The sequence below is a fragment of the Heteronotia binoei genome, chromosome 10 (genome assembly GCF_032191835.1).
Source record: "Heteronotia binoei isolate CCM8104 ecotype False Entrance Well chromosome 10, APGP_CSIRO_Hbin_v1, whole genome shotgun sequence".
Taxonomy (NCBI): domain Eukaryota; kingdom Metazoa; phylum Chordata; class Lepidosauria; order Squamata; family Gekkonidae; genus Heteronotia; species Heteronotia binoei.
Genome location: NC_083232.1, coordinates 50,471,752 through 50,489,800, shown reverse-complemented (window position 1 = coordinate 50,489,800; position 18,049 = coordinate 50,471,752). Strand labels below are relative to the sequence as shown.

Genomic DNA, 18,049 nt, shown 5'->3' with positions numbered 1-18,049 from the left:
GAGGACCTATAATATTTCACCAAAGTAGTGAGGATAATAGCATCATGGTAGTTTGAAATATCTGGGACAGCTAATCCACCCAGCGAAATAGGCCGTCTACTTGAGGCAAAATTGAGCCTTGGCTTCCGATGCTGCCACACAAATTCATTTATTTGGGATTGCCATTTATGCAGCAGAGAGGCTGGAACACACAGAGGGACCGCCCGTAAGTAGAACACAATCTTAGGTAGAATTAATGATTTAATTAGATAGATGCGCTCCAAAAGGGTGAAAAATTTTTTCCCTGAGTGGGATAGGAGAGAATTGATAGATTTGGAAATTTCTGTCTGGTTAACGGTTGGGAGAGTAGTGAAGTCTAACGGGATGTGAACACCAGGGTGTTTCCAAGAGTTTTTAACCCATTTGTATCGGTAGTGCTTGCTGATAAAAGAAATAGAGGTAGAAGATAGAGTAATGGGGTGCAAGAGAGATTTATCAAAGTTTATGGTGAGGCCTGAGGCGATAGCGAAGTCCGAAAGATGAGAGTGAGTTGCTGGAAGTGACGAGGAAGGGTTGGTAAGATACAAGGTTATATCATCTGCGAAGAGACTAACCTTAAAAGCTTCGGTCCCCACGAGAATACCATGGATGCGAGCATCGTTCCTGATTTTGATGGCCAACGGCTCAATTGCAAGAGCAAATAGTAGGGGCGAGAGAGGGCAGCCTTGCCGTGTGCCTCTAGACAGACTGAAAATAGCTGCGTTTAAGTTGTTAATCCGAAGTAGTGCTGAAGGAGAGAGATAGAGGGAGTCAATAAGAGTACGAAATTTGGGACCAAAATTCATTCTTTCTAGTAAGGAGTGCAGGTAGAGAGGTTCGACCGAGTCAAAGGCCTTCTCTATGTCTATAGATAGGATACAGGCATCCTGAACAGCTTTGGTTTTGCAATGATGAATCAAATTCAGTGTTTTTTGGGTGACATCAGTTAAGTCACGACCAGGGATAAAACCCGACTGATCAGAGGCAATATAATTTGCCATAAAACTATTCAGTCGCCTTGTTAAGATGCTAGTAAAAAGTTTGTAGTCGGTGTTTAAAAGAGATATCGGTCGGTAAGACTTGGGGTCTAATTCATCTCTCTCTTTTTTGTGTAAAACAATAATTTTGGCAAGACTCCAAGACTGAGGGACTGAGCCAGAATCGAGAATATAGTTAAAAAGAGATAGTAAGTAGGAAGATAATGTAGAAGTATAAGCTTTATAAAATTCAGAAGTGAAGCCATCCAGACCCGGCGATTTGTTTGTGCGCAATGATTTGATGGCTTCAGCAAGTTCCAGCTCATCAATGGGGCGGTCAAGACACTTTCTGTGGGCTTCTAGCAAAGTGGGGAGTGTAGTAACGGATTGAAAAAACTCAGAGATCGCTTCAGGTGGTGGGTTCTTGGATTGGTATAGAGAAGAGTAGAATTGACTAAAAATATCTAAAATAGACTTTGAAGAAGTGCATACAATGCCTTCGCGATTTCTGAGACCCTTCACATTCAGGTTGGTGGCTTGCTGTTTGGCTTTCCACGCTAGAAGCCTATGAAATTTTGGGCCCCGATAACAAAAGGCTTGTTTGGTAAATAGCAGATTACGTTTGATTTTTTGAGTATCCAGGGCCTCTAACCTTTTCCTTTCTTCTTGCAAGTGCTGAAATGTTTTTTTGTTGCAAGTGCGTTTATGTTGGAGTTCAAGATCTTTGATTTTCGCAGTCAAGAGGTTAATAAGATGTTGTTTTTTCTTTTTTTGGGTGGCAGCCAATGCAATAATTTTGCCTCTTAGGAAGGCTTTGCACGCATCCCAGACTGTTTGGGGAGGGATGTCGTCAGAAAGATTGTGGCTAAAAAATTCCTTAATTTCCTGTTCGATTAGGTTGAAAAGTTCTTTATCTAATAATAAATAATTGTCAAGTCTCCAGGAAAAGCTACGGTCATATTGTACAGTTTTCTTAATAGAGCAGGTAACTGGCGCGTGATCAGACCAGAGTTTTGGTTCAATTGAGGCATCTACAAGAGCATTACAAAGAGAATCAGAAATAAAGATATAATCAATGCGCGTGTGAGTTTGATGCTGCGAAGAAAAGTAGGTAAAGTCCCGCTCATTTTGATGGAGAAACCTCCAGGAGTCTGTAAGCCCCATTTCTGACATTATTTTATGCAAGCCTGAGGGGGAAAAGCCTCGTCTGGGTGGGGAGTGGAGAGGTGAATGTTCCGATTTTCTGTCTAGCCGAGTGTCCATAAGGAAATTAAAGTCAGCTCCGATAATTAAAGGGCCTTCCTGAAAAGCTTTTTATTTGTTCATAATCTCCCGGATAAATTCTAGTTGTCCCGAATTAGGCGCATAAATGGCAGCTAGGGTTGTGATTTCGTCATTGAGTCTACCCTTAACAAAAAGAAATCTACCACGTTCATCTATCTCAGAGGCCAAGCAAGAAAATTGAACTGAACGTGAGAGTAAAATGGCAACCCCCCTGGCATGAGAGGAACCAGAGGCTGTGAAAGACACAGGAAAATGGGCAGAGCGGAATAGGGGATTAATGTCATTTCGTAAATGTGTCTCTTGTAGAAAGATAATGTCTAGAGCACGTTTCTTCAACCCTGTGAGGATGCGTCTAGATTTGATTTTGCTATTAAGCCCTCGACAGTTCAGCGAAAAGATTTTTAGGTCTGGGGCCATTTAGGTCAAAATATATGGATTATAAATTAGGTCTCCCGTCAGGGACAAAGGACGGAGACGATAGACAATTACAATGTAAGATCCATAGCAGGGAAATGCAGTATGAGACCTCATGACTATGAAAAAGGATGGTTTGTATGTGAGTGAATGTAGGACAATGTCCCAATCTATGATTACTGCGGGAATATAATGGGATATTGGAAAGGTACTAATTGCTATAGCAGGGCTAAATAGTAATATTAGTTTAAGCCAACTTGGTGAGCCTTTGAGAAAGAAAAATGACGAGCACAGGCGAAAAAGGGCCACTGATCCAAAAAGCAAGCCCATAAAACATGAAGGCATATACATTTTGTTCCTAGGACAAATGAACTGCATCAGTGTCAAGTCAAACAAACAAGAACTAGAAAAAAGGCAGAGAAACCTGTACAGAACTAATAGACAATCATGTGGTATCCCTAGTTGAACAGCAGATGGCGAACTAGAGTAGCAACATAAGTGGTAACCAGCATATCTAACACTATAATACAAGTAACAGCAATAAGTGTACCGCATCCCCACCCCCCTCCCCCCTTCCCCTTTCTCTGTCCCCTCTTTATATAAATGATGGTCAAAGATAGATTGGAAAGATGTCTGCAGGGGGACAGAACTCCCATCGGATACATTAAATAACAGAACCAGTAACCAGCACATGGGGAAAACCCGTGGGTCCCAGGAAACCACCCGAGACCGGGGACCTTGTACCCTTCCACTACACATTCCCCTCATTCTTGAGAGCTGGAGAGCCAAGCCCCACTCTACCCTCACCCCCCCCCCACCCTCCCTCAGATGTTAATTAACATATAAGACAAAGCTTTAAAGTAAGATAACATAAGATAATAACGCAGGTTTATGATGAGTTTACTGATTGCAGTGACTGTATAGAGTCCGAAGCCTGGGCTGGTTCATGCGAACGGGCTGAGATTTTACGATCCTTAGGCGGTGACACAAAGGTCCATTTTCGCTTTTGTGACTTACGATCCAGCTCCATTGGAACATCTATGTTGAGCGACTGAAGTAGATACAAACCAGCTTCAGGGTCTTCAATAGTCCAGCTTTTCCCTTGGTGATGTACGACAAGTCTGCCTGAGGGCGACCATCTATAGCGGATGCTTGCTGCAGCCAGCTTTTGAGCAATAGGTTTGAGGAAATGCCTATTCTGCAGGGTTTCTGCTGATAGATCTGGGAAAGCAAGTATTTTCTTATCCTTATAGGGAAGACCATTAAGGTTTCTGGCAGTGTCTAAGATCTTTTTCTTAACTCGTATGTCAGCCAGTTCAATGATGACATCTCGGGAGCTGTGGGAGCGGGAGGAGAAGGTTGAACCCAGTCGATAAGCACGAACAATGTATGGAGCGATGCCGTCCTCCAGCTGAAGGGCTGTAGAAAACCACGATGCTAGGAAGCTGGCCAGGTCTGAGGTTCCTTCCTCGTGTTCTTCAAAGCCTCTCAGCTTAACATGTCGTTCCCGCCCTTTGTTATCTAGTGCCAGAATTTTGTCTGTGGCCCAGCGTTCTTGCCTCTGAAGATGTCGGATTTCCTCTTGATTAGTAAGGCCTGTTTCTAACGCTGAGTTAGCTGTGGCTGTGGCTTCTTGTAAAGTGATTTGTAAGGCGCTGATCTGATCTGTAATTGGCTTGAGTATAGCCACCATGTTGTCTAGCATTTCTGACTGAAATGAGCTCAGGGTATTATGGAATTCTTTCACTGTGAGGAGATCTGCTGAGGGAAGCAGACTAGCAGCGCCATCTGCCATATTTGACGTTTCGTGCGGCCTTGACAGGGAGCGATCAAAATTGTGAGCTGGAGTCCAGAAAGGATTTAAGAAGCCGAGCGCTAGCTAAAGATGAGTTATTCTTTTTATGGGACGATTTTCCCATAGTCTGATAAGAAATAGGATATAAAAACCTGCGTCGATGAGGGAGGGAGAGGAGATCGGGTCGGGAGCTAAAGCCTCACGCGTCTGTCGCCATTCACGCCGACGCCACCGAGCAGGTGCTCTGACCTTCTTGGCTGCTGTGCATTGTGTGGGGCTAGGGCTGCTGGAGAGCTGCTATTTCTAGGCTGGAGGGGGTGTGGTGAAAGGGCAATTGGTTTGTGGATGTGCCCATTGTTTGGTGGGGCTTCCTGGAAGGGTAGTGATAAGGAAACTGGCTGTTGAATGTGACCATTGTTCTGTGTTAATTGTTGGAAGGGTTGGAAGGGGTGTGAAGATAAGGAAGATGGTTGTTGACTGTGCTGATTGTTCTGTGGAATGTACTGGTTGTTCTGTGACTTTCTGCAATTTATAGTCTGTAGGGTGTTTTGCAGAGCTGGGTACCAAGATTGGTGGATGAAAATGCCTTCTTCCTTTCTGTTAAAATTGTGCTGGTGTTTGTAAATCTCAATAGCTTCTCTATTCAGGTGGGTATGATAATGTGAGACCATAGAAAGGACTTCAGTTCTTTCAAAGTGGGTGACGTGGTCTCCTTCTTGAAGTGCATGTTCAGCTACAGCTCATTTTTCTGGCTGGAACAAGCGACAGTGTCTCTTGTGTTCTGTGAGGCGGGTGTTGATACTGCGTTGGGTAGTGCCAATGTAGACTGCACCACAGGAGCATGGTATTTTGTAGACTCCAGGGGTTGAAAGTGGATCTCTCATATCTTTGGCCGAGCGCAGCATGTGGCGGATCTGTTGTGTGGGCATGAAGACTGTGTCAACATTGTGGCATTTGAGAATTTTGCCAGTGCGGTCGGTGACAGATTTTATGTAGGGCAGGAAGGCTGTACCTACATTTGTGTGTGGCTCGGGATTTGGTGTGGATGGTCTCCTGGGATGGAGGGCTTTTCTAATTTCTTGTTGGGAGTCTACAAAATACCCTGCTCCTGTGGTGCAGTCTACATTGGCACTAAGGGTGGCCAACGGTAGCGCTCCAGATGTTTTTTGCCTACAACTCCCATCAACCCCAGCCAGCATGGCCAATGGCTGGGGCTGATGGGAATTATAGGCAAAAAACATCTGGAGAGCTACCATTGGCCACCCCTGCTTTATGTAATCAGTATGGAAAGGTTTTAGCTATAGATCACCAAAACAATTTGTAGTTTAGAACTGACCATAATGTAGAGGATTATAGGAGCAATTCAAAACAGGACTACTCAGAAGTAAGTCCAATGTCTTTTAGTGGAATTTACACCCAGGGAAGTGTCATTTTGGATTGCAGCTTCATTAAAGAGATTGCTTTATTAATTCTAGGTTATTCTGATTATGATGAACAGAAACACCTTTTATATGAAAATGAAATTGACAAATTTTATATTTTACTAATATAAGTATATTCTTATAGAGTGAATGAGATAAGTATTTAAGGTAAAATAAATCCACTGCCTATTGCAAATTTTCAAAGTAAATGATTTAGAATGAATTGGATTTAGAAGGTTTAAAATTTCTTACGGTTTAGCACATTTTTTCTTGTGATTTCTATTGCTACTAGCTATAATTAAGAAATTGACAATATTATCAGCTATCAGTATTTCAGTGTGAATAACTGTCCTCAGGCACTGCATTATTTATTTATTTTTCTCATTCTGTTAAACTTAATTAACTTTATCTGCCCTTTAGGTGACCTACAAAAAGGATCTGTATGCAGCTGAAACGTTAATTAAGGGTATGTGTCTATCCTTGTGCCTGTCAATTCATATAGCCAATCTGAAATCTAAATTTTGCATCAAAACAGCTTAAATTCTAATAGATATTGTGTGTGTGTGTGTTAAGTGCCAACAAGTCATAGCTGACATGATGACCCCAGCAAGGGGCTTTCAAGGCAGGTGAGAAGCTGAGGTGGGTTGCCATTGCCTTTCTCTGCAGAGTATTGATTGGTGGTCTTGCTTCCAAGTATCAACTCTACTTAGGTTTTGAGATCTGATGAGACTGAGCTGTACCATGCTGCCTTCCCTCCCAATAGATGAATTATAAAGCCACTCAAGTAACCGGTTAATTTCTTGACAAATATACAACTGCATGAGAAAGTCCTTCAATTTTAAATGGGGGAATGAAAAGATGTTGAATATCCTCTTATTTACTCACTTTGTTTATATAGGGACCCAAAGGAGCTTACATTGTTCTCTTCTCCTCCATTTTATCTTCAAAACAACTCTGTGATGTAGGTTAGGGTGAGAGTGTATGATTGGCCCAAGGTCACCCAGCAAGTTTCCATGGTAGAGCGGAGATTCAAACCTGGGTTTCCCATATCCTAGTCCAACACTTCAGCTACTATATCGCAGTGGGTCTCTTGAAGGCTTCTGGCATCATCTCTGAATTGGGTCGGTAGATGTTCTTTTCTCAACCTAGTCCAACCCAAAGAGTAACAAAGCCACAGGAAATAAATAATCAAGATGGTTGACAGGGCTTTGCTTTTCTCTCCTGAATGATTATAGAAATATGTGGTGTGGAAGTTGTCATTGTAATTGATGCTACATATCATGGCTGCTACAAGGATCCTAAGAGATACTATTAGCAGTACCTTCTACAAGGGACTGTATTGCATTGATGTGCTTTTACTCATTCATTTTGATGTTAAGACATCCCTCTAGCCACCAATTTACTTTTTCAAGCTTCACCGTAAGGCTCACTCACATATCTCAGTACTTAGTTTTGCTTAATTTTATTATGTTACTAGATCAGCCAGCAATAACATCATCAACAGAATCAACAACACATAAAAAAATGGTGTACATACAATAAAAAAAAACCATAGCCTTGTTAAACTACATATTCCATTCTAAAGATTTTCCAGGCAGTTCTCATGGGCAAGGGTCAGCTCACTGGAGAATCAAGGCAAGAAAATCAAGAAAAGAATCTTGGTTTCAAATCCAGTACCTGCCAGAAGTTAATGCTGTGGGGCTGGTATAAGGAAGGATTACAAAGGGCTGCGGCATCAGAATGGCAAGAATAGCAGGAGATAATATACAACAGTACCATACTAAGCAAACATTGTGTTACAAGGCTGGAATGCTGTTAGAGAATTGTTAAGCAAGATCTAGTAGATGAGCTGTAATTATTCGAGGGCACTATGTGGTCAGCTGGCCAAATGAGAGACATCAGGAGCAAAGCCTCAGTGAAACCCTTCAGGTGACGAGCACACTGGTTGTCTGGACAAGTCATTGATGAATTAGAGAGCTAGCTCCTTTTAAACACATGGAAAGCAAGAAATCCACCATGGTGATAGTTGTATCGTAAAACAGCAAATGGCCAGAATCTTCATGCCTTTGAATAAGTGGTGAGAGTGCATTTGGAAAAAAGAATTCATATACAGTTCTAGCTGCTGGAAAAGGAATCATTGAATTGTACAAAGCGCAGAAAAGGGTAACCAACATCATAACAATGCTGGAGCATTCTCCCTACAAAGAAAGACTAAAGCATTTTGGGATTTTGGAGGGAGGAGACTAAAAATACTTTTGTTGTTGTTCAATTGGACAGTTGCAATGCAAGGACTCTTTGCAACCCCATGGACCAAGTCACATCAGGCCCTCCTGTCTTCCACCATCCTCCAAAGTCTGCTCAAATTTGTATTAGTTACATCAGTAATTCTGTCCAGCCATCTCATCTTTTGTCGTCCCCTTCTTCTTTTGCCTTCTGTCTTTCCCAGCATCAGGATCTTCTCCAGTGAGTGCTCCCTTCTCATTTGGTGGCCAAAGTATTTGAGTTTCAGCTTCAGCATCTGACCTTCCAGGGGAAAGTCAGGGTTGATTTCACTTAGGACTGACTGATTTGATCTTCTTGCAGTCCAAGGGGCTCCCAAGATTCTTCTCCAGCACCACAGCTCAAAAGCATCTATTCTTCTGCACTCGGCTTTCCTTATGCTCCAAGTCTCACAGCCATACATTACTACTGGAAATACCATTGCTTTGACTATACGGACTTACGTTAGCAGGGTGCTGTCTCTACTTTTTACTATATTACCCAGGTTCGCCATAGCTGTCCTCCCAAGGAGCAAACGACTTTTAATTTCATGGCTACAGTCACCATCCTCAGTGATCTTGGATCCCAGAAATGTGAAGTCTGTCATGACTTCCATGTCTTCCCCTTCTGTTTGCCAAGGAATGATGGAGCCGGATGCCATGATCTTAGTTTTTTTGATGTTGAGTTTCAAGCCTACTTTTGCGCTCTCCTCTTTCACCTTCAACAAGAGGTTCTTTAGGTCCTCTTCACTTTCTGCCATTAGGGTGGTATCATCTGCATAGCTGAGGGTGTTGATGTTTTTCCTGGCAATCTTAATTCCAGTTTTTGCTTCATCCAGGCCGGCATTCCGCATGATATACTCTGCAAAAATACTTTTACCAGTCTTCTAATGCTTGGTACTCCTCTTAAGGCAGGTGTGACAACCAGAGAAGCCTCATGTAAGTTTTGCAGTGACAAGAAGCAGCACTTTTTTCTTCCTGAGTTCTGTGTTTCCTCTTTCCTTTTCCTTACATTTGTCTAACTGTGTGTAGTTGTATCCTATTCCTGAGAGACTTTTTTTCTGGCTAAACTGCTTCTTGTGCTACTGGGAGTTCAGGAAAGTCAAAGAAGGAGCTTTCTGTGTCCTGCAGACTATGACCACTAAAATTCAAGGTCTATTCTGCAATTCATGGGCTGTTCTGCATTAATTCTGCAATGCAAGGACTGTTCTGCATTAATTTCCCAGATGATAATAGCTGTGCTGAAGAAGAGAGTCCCAAGACATCTGGGGTCATGTATAAAGTTCCTTCAAATTCATGCGTCCCACAGGAAATCCTGCTGCTCCTTTAGAGGCAGGTGGTTCTGCCTGAATAGTTTCTTCTGTGGCCTCTGAGGAATGCGCAAATGATTTGCTGCTTCTCATAGGATGTAGCAGTGGCAGCTCAGCAGCCCTTCTGGAATCTGCACAAATGAGACACAATAAAATGATCCTCGTTTGAGCCTCATTCATGCTTGCAGTGTAGTTTTTCTCTCCTCACACTTTTCTTTTCCTGCTGAGACCATGGTGTCATTGATGAATTTGGATGCTCATTAAGAGAAGGGACCTTGTTTATTATCTTCCTCCCCTCATTGATGGAGCCAAAACTGAAGGCTTCCTTAGTGACAAAAGTCTCAAATCTAGGCTTAATTCGTTGTGATGTCTGAGTTTGGATACTTCAACACATTGGTGTTTTATTTCTTGTTTGCAAACTAGGATTGTGAGATTCCAAACTAGGATTAAATTGTAGTTTAGAATTATGGTTTATGGGTGAAATAGCATGCCTTAGTTTGTTACCACAGATCAATGTATATGGCACAAGCTGTACTTAGATTTGAAGACTTTCCTGCGGTAAGTCAGAAACTCAAAACAGACTTGTTCCAATCACAACTGAAGTTTGCTTGTGACACCTGACTACAATGTATGTAGAGAGCATCAGTGTGATCAAGTAAATTGCTTTTATATTTTAATGCACTATTTCTTCAGTTTAGATGTTGTGAGCAGGACATGGCCATGTGGGAGCCAGATGTTTGCGCACTGTCTCTCAGACCAACTTAATGTAGACATGACCTGGCTGGAAGTGACAGGATGACACCAGCGGGAGGAGAGGGACTGTTCCCACCACTTGGGATGTCTTAAAGAGCACCCTGAATTCATAGGGAGAGTGGAGGAACTCGGGGAGCACTTGCTGGGTCTGGGCTTCCTTCCTTGCTGAAAGAGTCAGCAGTACAGCAGCACACATTGGAGGCTACCATTTTGTAGTGCTGATCTGTAAGACAAGAATTTTCTTTTTGCTTAAATAAAGAGCGCTCAAGGAGCAAAGTGGCACATCTTAGCTATGGAGAGAGGATGGGTGGTCCACATTCTGAATGGAGCAGGCGTGTACATGGGTGTTTGTAAATAGTATTTCATAGTATATCTTACTCTGGAAATACCAAGTTTCTGCAAACACTTAACTGAAAAGTATATATGAAGTAGTTCAATTAAATTACTTAAAAGTTCAAATCAAATTAGATTGCAGTTGTTAAATTCATGTATGTCAAAAGATTCAGTTTTAGCATCTGAGACTCTGATTGCTAATGCATTTACTAACAACTAGAATAGTTCTTGTTTAAAGCAATTATAGCCTCTTCAGTCTGCATTTTCATAAAAGAGTGTCATACAACTAACAAATACAGAACTGGCTATAAAACATTGCATATTCTCTTTACACCTAGGCGTGAGCACATCATCTCAACAAAACAACATTGTGTTTGTTGCGCAGACTTGTTATGCCCACCCAGGGTTGCTATACAAGCTCAAACTAACAAGCTATTAAAGAAACTAAAGATGCCAAGAGTAAAAAGTGGAACGATTTGCGTAAACAAGCCAGTCAAAACCATATAATGTACCTGTGTTTACGATGAGCATTTCTTGGCAAAGAATGGCAGACACCTTTGTAGAAACTGAAAATATCCAGATACATCCTTTGGTTTTCATTTTTCTTCTGTTTTTTTTGTTGGTTTTTTTAGTGTGTGTGTATTTTTAGTTACAATTTATTAAAAATATTTATCACATTCTAGTTTTCTCCTTTCAAAAATAATATAAATTACAAACAGGGGACCCATGAGGATCTCAGAAGCTAGGAAGCTTTGGCCCTGATTAGTACTTGGATGGAAGACCACCAGGGAAGACCAGGATTGCTATGTTGAGGGAGGCAAAGGCAAACCACTTCTGTTCATTTCTTGCTTTGAAAACCCTACAGGGTCACTATAAGCTGCTTGCAACTTGATGGCAGTTTCTACCACCAACTCCGCAAACCCTACAGGGTCGCTATAAGCTGCTTGCAACTTGATGGCAGTTTCTACCACCAACTCCGCAATTACTATTTTTTAAAAAAAAAAAGACTTCAGGTTTTTCTGCAGACCTATGGCTTTTTTAGGTTTTGTAGAAAGATCTTTGTTCATGGCTCTAATCTTTGGATTTAAGTATTTTCAGATTTTGCCATGTTGAGAATTAGATTTATTGAACCTATTAGCTGTAGTGTCTATGAGCATGTTATATGCAAAACATAATTTAGTGGGGTTGAAATGTTTGTTAACACTTTCTTTTGAATGGAAATCCATTTTCAGGTGCCACGAGAGAATTCTTCTGTAAAATAATCTTCAATATTTTTGTAGTTACAGTGAGCAAATATGCTTTTAAGTATATTAACAGTGCACCATTCTGAAAGATTTTTCTTTTATATTTAATGTAATATACAAGAGATTAATACAATGTATTACAAACTCAAATTCTTCCAAATGTTGGAATTTAGGAGAATCAAACATACTTCAAAGCACCTTCTTTTTCTAGTTTCCCAAGCACATGCCTATACTTGCCATAGCTCAGTAAGTTTAATGCTTAAGTGGAAAATCTTCTGCTGTTATATTGCAAGTATCCATATACAGCAGCTATACTATGCATGTAAAAAGAGCAGCAGTCACTTTCTGACTGTCAAGCTGCAATCTCATTGAAGCCCTCACTGAGCCAGAATAAGAAATGAGAACTGTGATAATTAAAGCATCACCAGCTTAACATGTCAGCCCTGAATACAAACATCTTTTTTATTTTGGTGAGATTTATTTACATGTACAGGGCCGGCTCGCCCGCTAGGCAAACTAGGAAGGGAGCGGGGAGCAAAGCCTCTTTCTGCTCTCTATTAAGAGAACGTGATGTCTGCCGAGCGGGTAAGCAGGAGGCTGGCGGCGCTCTTCTAAGCACGCTGGGGGAAGGGGGGCAGAGTGTAGCGCCATGTTGCGGTGCTGCAGAGATGTGGGGGGCAGACCAGGGGTGCCCCTGCAAGGGGAGGGATCTGGGGGTGCCCCTGTGGAGGGGGGTAGTGGGCATTCAGTTCGCCTGGGGCACCACGCACCCTAGGGGCAGCTCTGTACATACATGTTCAGGCACTTGTTTACATTCTTGGTCTAAGGGTATTTTTGTGTGTATGCAAATGTATAAATCCATAACACTTCTCTACTGATTTATTTTGTACTTCCTTTAAATTGAAGACTGACATGCTCTGGAAGTGAGCTTTTCTTAGACTGATGCCCAGAATGTGGTGGTTTAGTGGTAAAAAGTGGCATCAAGTCACAGCCAACCTTTGGCAATTTTGGAAGGTTTTCAGGACAAAAGACTTCAGAGGTGGTTTACCATTGCCTGCCTCTGCATAGTGACCTTGGACTTCCTCAATGGTCTCCCATCCAAACATTAGCTAGGACTGACTCTCCTTAGCTTTGAAGATCTAAAAAGATGAAGCTAGCCTGGGCCATCCATTACAGGATGCCCAGAATGAAATTAATCTAAGGAAACAGTATTGGAATTGGCAGCTAAGAAACACACATCAGAGTAGTCCAGTACTCCTCCTGTTAGATATTAGCAAGATAGTAGGCATCTGTAGGCTCGCTTTGGGCAGGAGAGGCTGAGATGGTGAAAATATCCGCTGCCTCAACCAAAGGCCTGGTGGGACTGCTCCATTTTGCAAGCCCTGAGGAACCTTAATAAGTACTGCAGGGCCCTAATATAAGGAGCACATTCTACCAGATTGGGCCAGGGCAGAAAAGCCTCTGGCCTTGGATGATGCTAAGTGGACATCTTTTGGACTAGGGACTACTAGTAGGTGTTGGGGTGCAGAGCACAAGGCTTTCCAAGGCACATGCGGAGAGGCAGTCCTGAAGGTATGCTGGTCCCAGACTACATAGGACTTTAAAAGTCAGTACCATAACCTTGAAATGGATCCAGTTGGTAGCCAGTGTAGTTGATGTAGCACCTGCTGAATGCATGCCCACATAGATATTGCTGTTAGGAAATGCACTGCCACATTCAGCACTAGCTAGAGTTTCTGGGTCAGATGCAAGGGCAGCTCCATGTACAATGAGTTACAATAATCCACCTTGGAAGTGACTGTTGCATGGATCACTGTAGCTGAGTTCTGGGAGGAGTGATAGGGAACGAGTTGCTTGACCTGTCACAGATGATAAAAGACTAACCTGGTAACAGTGGTGACCCGGGCCTCCATCAAAAGTGGGTCCTCCAAGAACACCCCAAGGCTCCACACTTTCAGTGCTGGAGTCATAGGCACCCTACCAAGCATCGGGAGCTGGATTCCTGATCCCAAACCCCCATGGATCAGGTATAGGACTTCCATCTTCATTGGTTTTAATCTCAACTGGCTCTGCTGTAGCCATCCAGCCACAGCCCCTGATGCCAAGTCCAAGTTATCTGTAGTGGAGTTCATCCATCCATCTATCCATCTATTAACAGATAAAGCTGGGTGTCATCAGCATACTGATGACAACCCAGCCCAAACCCCTTGACCAACTAGGTGAGGGGGTGCATATAGATGTTAAACAACATTGAAGACAGAATCACTCCCTGTAACACTCAGCATTCTAGCGGGTATCATGGAGACACTCTCTCTTCAAGTGCCACCCTCTGTCCCTGAGGAAAGCCATTGTAAAACAGTCCTCCATACCTCTACATCAGCACGGCAGTGGACCTCAAGATCATAATCAACTGTGTTGAATGCTGCTGTCAGATTCAAAAGTAACAGCAGTGCTGACCCACCTCGGTCCAGATGTCCCCAGAGGTCATCTGTGAGGGTGACCAGTGCAGTCTCTGTCCCATGGCCAGGGTAGAAGCTGCACTGGAAGGGATCCAGGATGGAAGCTGCATCCAAGAAGGCCTGGAGCTTCTCAGCCACTGCTCTCTCATCTACCTTACCCAGAAACGGCAAATTTAAAACTGAGTGCTGGTTGGCAAGACTGCAGAGTCCAATGATGGCTTTTTAAACAGTGGACGTACAACTGCCTCCTTCAGCCCTACTGGGAATATCCCTGAAGATGAATAAATTAATGGTATCTTCCAGGGGGCCCCAAACACTGTCTCTGCAGGCCTTGACCAGCCAAGATGGGGATTGGTCCAGGAGGCAAGCAGTAGACCTCACAGCTACCAAAATCCTGTCAACTTCCTCCTGGGAGAGCAGGTTGAATTGGTCCAAAATCGGACCAGAAGACAGACAAAGGGCTTTTAGTTTCCTTACTGTATCAACTGTTCCTGGAAGGTGCTGACAGAACAACAAGACTTTGTCTGTAAAATACCCATGCTCTAGCTGTCTCAGCTTTTGTTTCTTCCTCTGTAGCTCAGGGTTATACCATGTTGCTAGTTTGGTACGAGAGCAGAGAGGGCACCAGGGGGTGGTTTCATCAATGGCTTTGGAGAGTTGACTTTGCCAGTCTTCCATCAGCTTATCCAACAAACTGCCAGGGGGCATCAGGTCCTGCAGAGCATTCCATAATCCATTAGGACCTATTAGTTTTTTGAGGATGAGCATAAATCTTGCTGCCTAAACAGAGAAGGGTTGGATACTAAGCAAGGCCTTCAGGCTGAAGTGGTCTGACCATGGAAAGAGCATCAATGGTTACCAGATTCATGGTTATCCCCATGCCAAAAATAATATCCAGCATGTGACTCATTTTGGCATGTAGGAGCCGATACAAAATTGGGAGAGTTCGAGTGCCACCATGGATAACGCTAGGTCTTTAGCCTGAGAGGAAGCCACATCATCACCATGGACGTTAAAACTAAAAAGACTAGTAATCTGGGATGCAGGTTGGAAGGAGATCAAGCTTTGCCATATGATGAAAATGTTGTTGAAATGATTTGATCCTTTGTTTTATTCTAATATAATTAGTCTGTTCCCATGTGCTACTGGGTGAATGTTACTTGTTTAACCATTTCTTTTTAAGAATAGTTATTCTTTTTCCTCAGCATTTTCTTGCCTGTATTGACACCTTCCCTGCTTGACTGTGGTATCTAATTTTCCAATTCAGCATAGATCTATAAATCAGTATAAACCACAATAATCAGCAGTTACTTCAGAGCTGATTAATCAACCTTTATATTAATCTATAGAATTCCTTTCCATTGCTTTTGTACAATATTTATTTTAATCTCTTGCAAAAATACCTATGGATACAATAGTGTATTTCTTGTTTTTATTGTAAACTCTTGCTTATCTAGTGTTTGTGATTGCTGCAATCACTTTTAAAAATGGCTTAAAATAGTTTAAAAGTAATGTGCATATCATCTGATTTTAATTTATATCAGCAGAATTTGGTAATCTGTATTACAAATGTAATCCTACCTATGCAAATACGTTTAATGAGTTCCAAATGTTCTCGGAAAGCTCAAACAATGTTTAGTGCTGTCGGCAACATAGGCTGCTGATAATAAGAACACATTCCATTCTGTTAAACTGAGCACTGATGTAGGTAAGAAAAGTATAATGAACATTCAGATGCAAAGCATTGTGGTTGCAGTATATAAACTGTTTGAATCTCTGTTTTCAGAACTTTATTTCTTAAAATATAAATTCTTTTCGCTTTTGTAAGGCTGTCTTTTGCAACTAATGTTAGAAAATCATATATTAATTTTTTTAATACTCTTTAAGCAAAGCAGGTAAGAACTTGCTAGATGTGCAGACAATGTGGCGCATGTCTGTCTTTTTCATATTATTAGTCTGCAAATAGGGAAACCTCATCCTGCAGTTAGAATGACTCATTTAGAAAGGTAGGACCTAGGTAGTGCAAAAACATCCTTAAAAATTCTCTTTAAGGACTTCTGCCCCTAGGGCAAGTATATCTTTGAACCTCTAGTTGGAACATGTAAACATTCTGCCTGCCTTTCAGGTATACCTTGAAATATACGTCCAAAAATAGGTGGTGGTGGTGGGAAGTAATATTTTTAAAATAACTCTTTCTCTGATTTGTAGACATTGTTTAATGCCTGAAATTTTTAGGTTACAATGAGCTTAAATGCAAGTTTGGATGTGGTAAATGTTTAGCTTCACTTTGTGAAATTGGCTGCTAATTGGTATATTCTATGGGACTGGCCTTAAGTAATACACTTCTTAGGGTGCCTTGCTTTGACTTGCCACCTCTAAAGCAATTGCTCATTATTGTACAGCCAAGCAAATCCCTATCTAAACAAACTTGAGGGTTCTGACTGTTATCCTTAGTTTCACTGCATTGGCAGTAGATCATCCCCAGCAGTACGAACAACTACTGGTTCTGTTCTGTCTCTGCAGTCTCTAGAGGAACTGAAATGGAGTGCAGGTGTTCAGTGCATAACTAAGTGCCTAGCAATGCAGCCCTAAACAAGAGTTACACCTTTTGAAGTCCACTGATTTAAGTGACCTTGTGGTGGTGGAAAGCATCAAGTCACAGCCAACTGCTGGGAATCCCAAATGGTTTTTGAGGCAAGAGATGTTCAGAATTGGTTTGCTGTTGCCTGCCTCTGCATAGTGACCCTGGATTTCCTTGGTCCAAATACTGTTAGTCCCATCCAGGGTTCTTTTTCTAGCAGGAGCTCTTCTGCATATTAGGCCATGTCCCCCTGATGTAGCCAATCATACTGGAGCTTACAGTACACTCTGTACTAAGAGCCCTCTAAGCTCTTGGAGGATTGGCTACATCGGGGATGTGGCCTAATATGCAGAGAAGCTCCTGCTAGAAGAAGAGCCCTGGCCCCATCCAAATACTAACCAGGGCCAATCCTACTGAGCTTCCAAGATTTGTTGAGAATAGGCTAGCCTGAGCCATTCAGGTGAGTGGCCTTAAAAGGATATAGTTCTGCTTAGGATTGTGCTGAAAAATACTAAATAAAATCAAGGCTCCTTCATCAGTGCTTCTTCACATGGTCAGTGGCGGACAATTGTAAGAATAGATAAAGGAGATACATCTGTGTAGCCAAAGCTTTTGGAGCATTTTTAGTATACTACTGTGTTTGGAATGGACCACTGAGTGATCACCACTCTCATTTTGGTTTGAAACTGGACCTCTGATCATCTTGATAACGGGCTTTTAAAGTTGTAGCAAAACTTCTGGGTACACTTGTCCCTGCATACAGTATGAGTTGTCTAAGATTACACCTTAATTACTAGAGCTATTTTAATGTTAGAAATAAATCTGTATATTTGAATGGTGGTGGGTTGGGGCAGATGGTTATAAGAATAAGAGCAAGACAAAGCAGCTTTCTCTTATCAGATATTAATTTCATTTTCATTTTAGAGTTTGTGACTTCTAAAAATATTTTTATATACAGTTACAAAAAGCTGAATAATTATCATTTTCTGGCAATCCATCATGTGTTTATCCATGGTTCTTTGTGAGCCTGCAGAGGCTGATGGGATCAGTTTGCATGCAACACTAAACTATGTTTTTGACATTACTGCAGGCAGCCTTTGGCTCACAATTCTCCCTCCTTTCCCTGTGCCTCTCACATTCTTCCTTGCGCATGTTCATGTTTCTTCCCTTCTATGATTTCAAACTATAACTTGTTCATTGCA

The 18,049-nt window shown here is 42.0% G+C and overlaps 1 protein-coding gene across 2 annotated transcripts in view; it reads left to right on the top strand.

Moving 5' to 3' along the window:
- CRPPA (CDP-L-ribitol pyrophosphorylase A) overlaps positions 1-18,049 on the top strand; it is a 102,066-nt gene that overhangs the window by 31,169 nt on the left and 52,848 nt on the right. For both annotated transcript variants that reach the window (XM_060248591.1, XM_060248592.1), the window contains exon 5: positions 6,330-6,375. In XM_060248591.1, the coding sequence (XP_060104574.1) occupies positions 6,330-6,375 (46 nt within the window). The remainder of the gene's footprint in view (positions 1-6,329; positions 6,376-18,049) is intronic.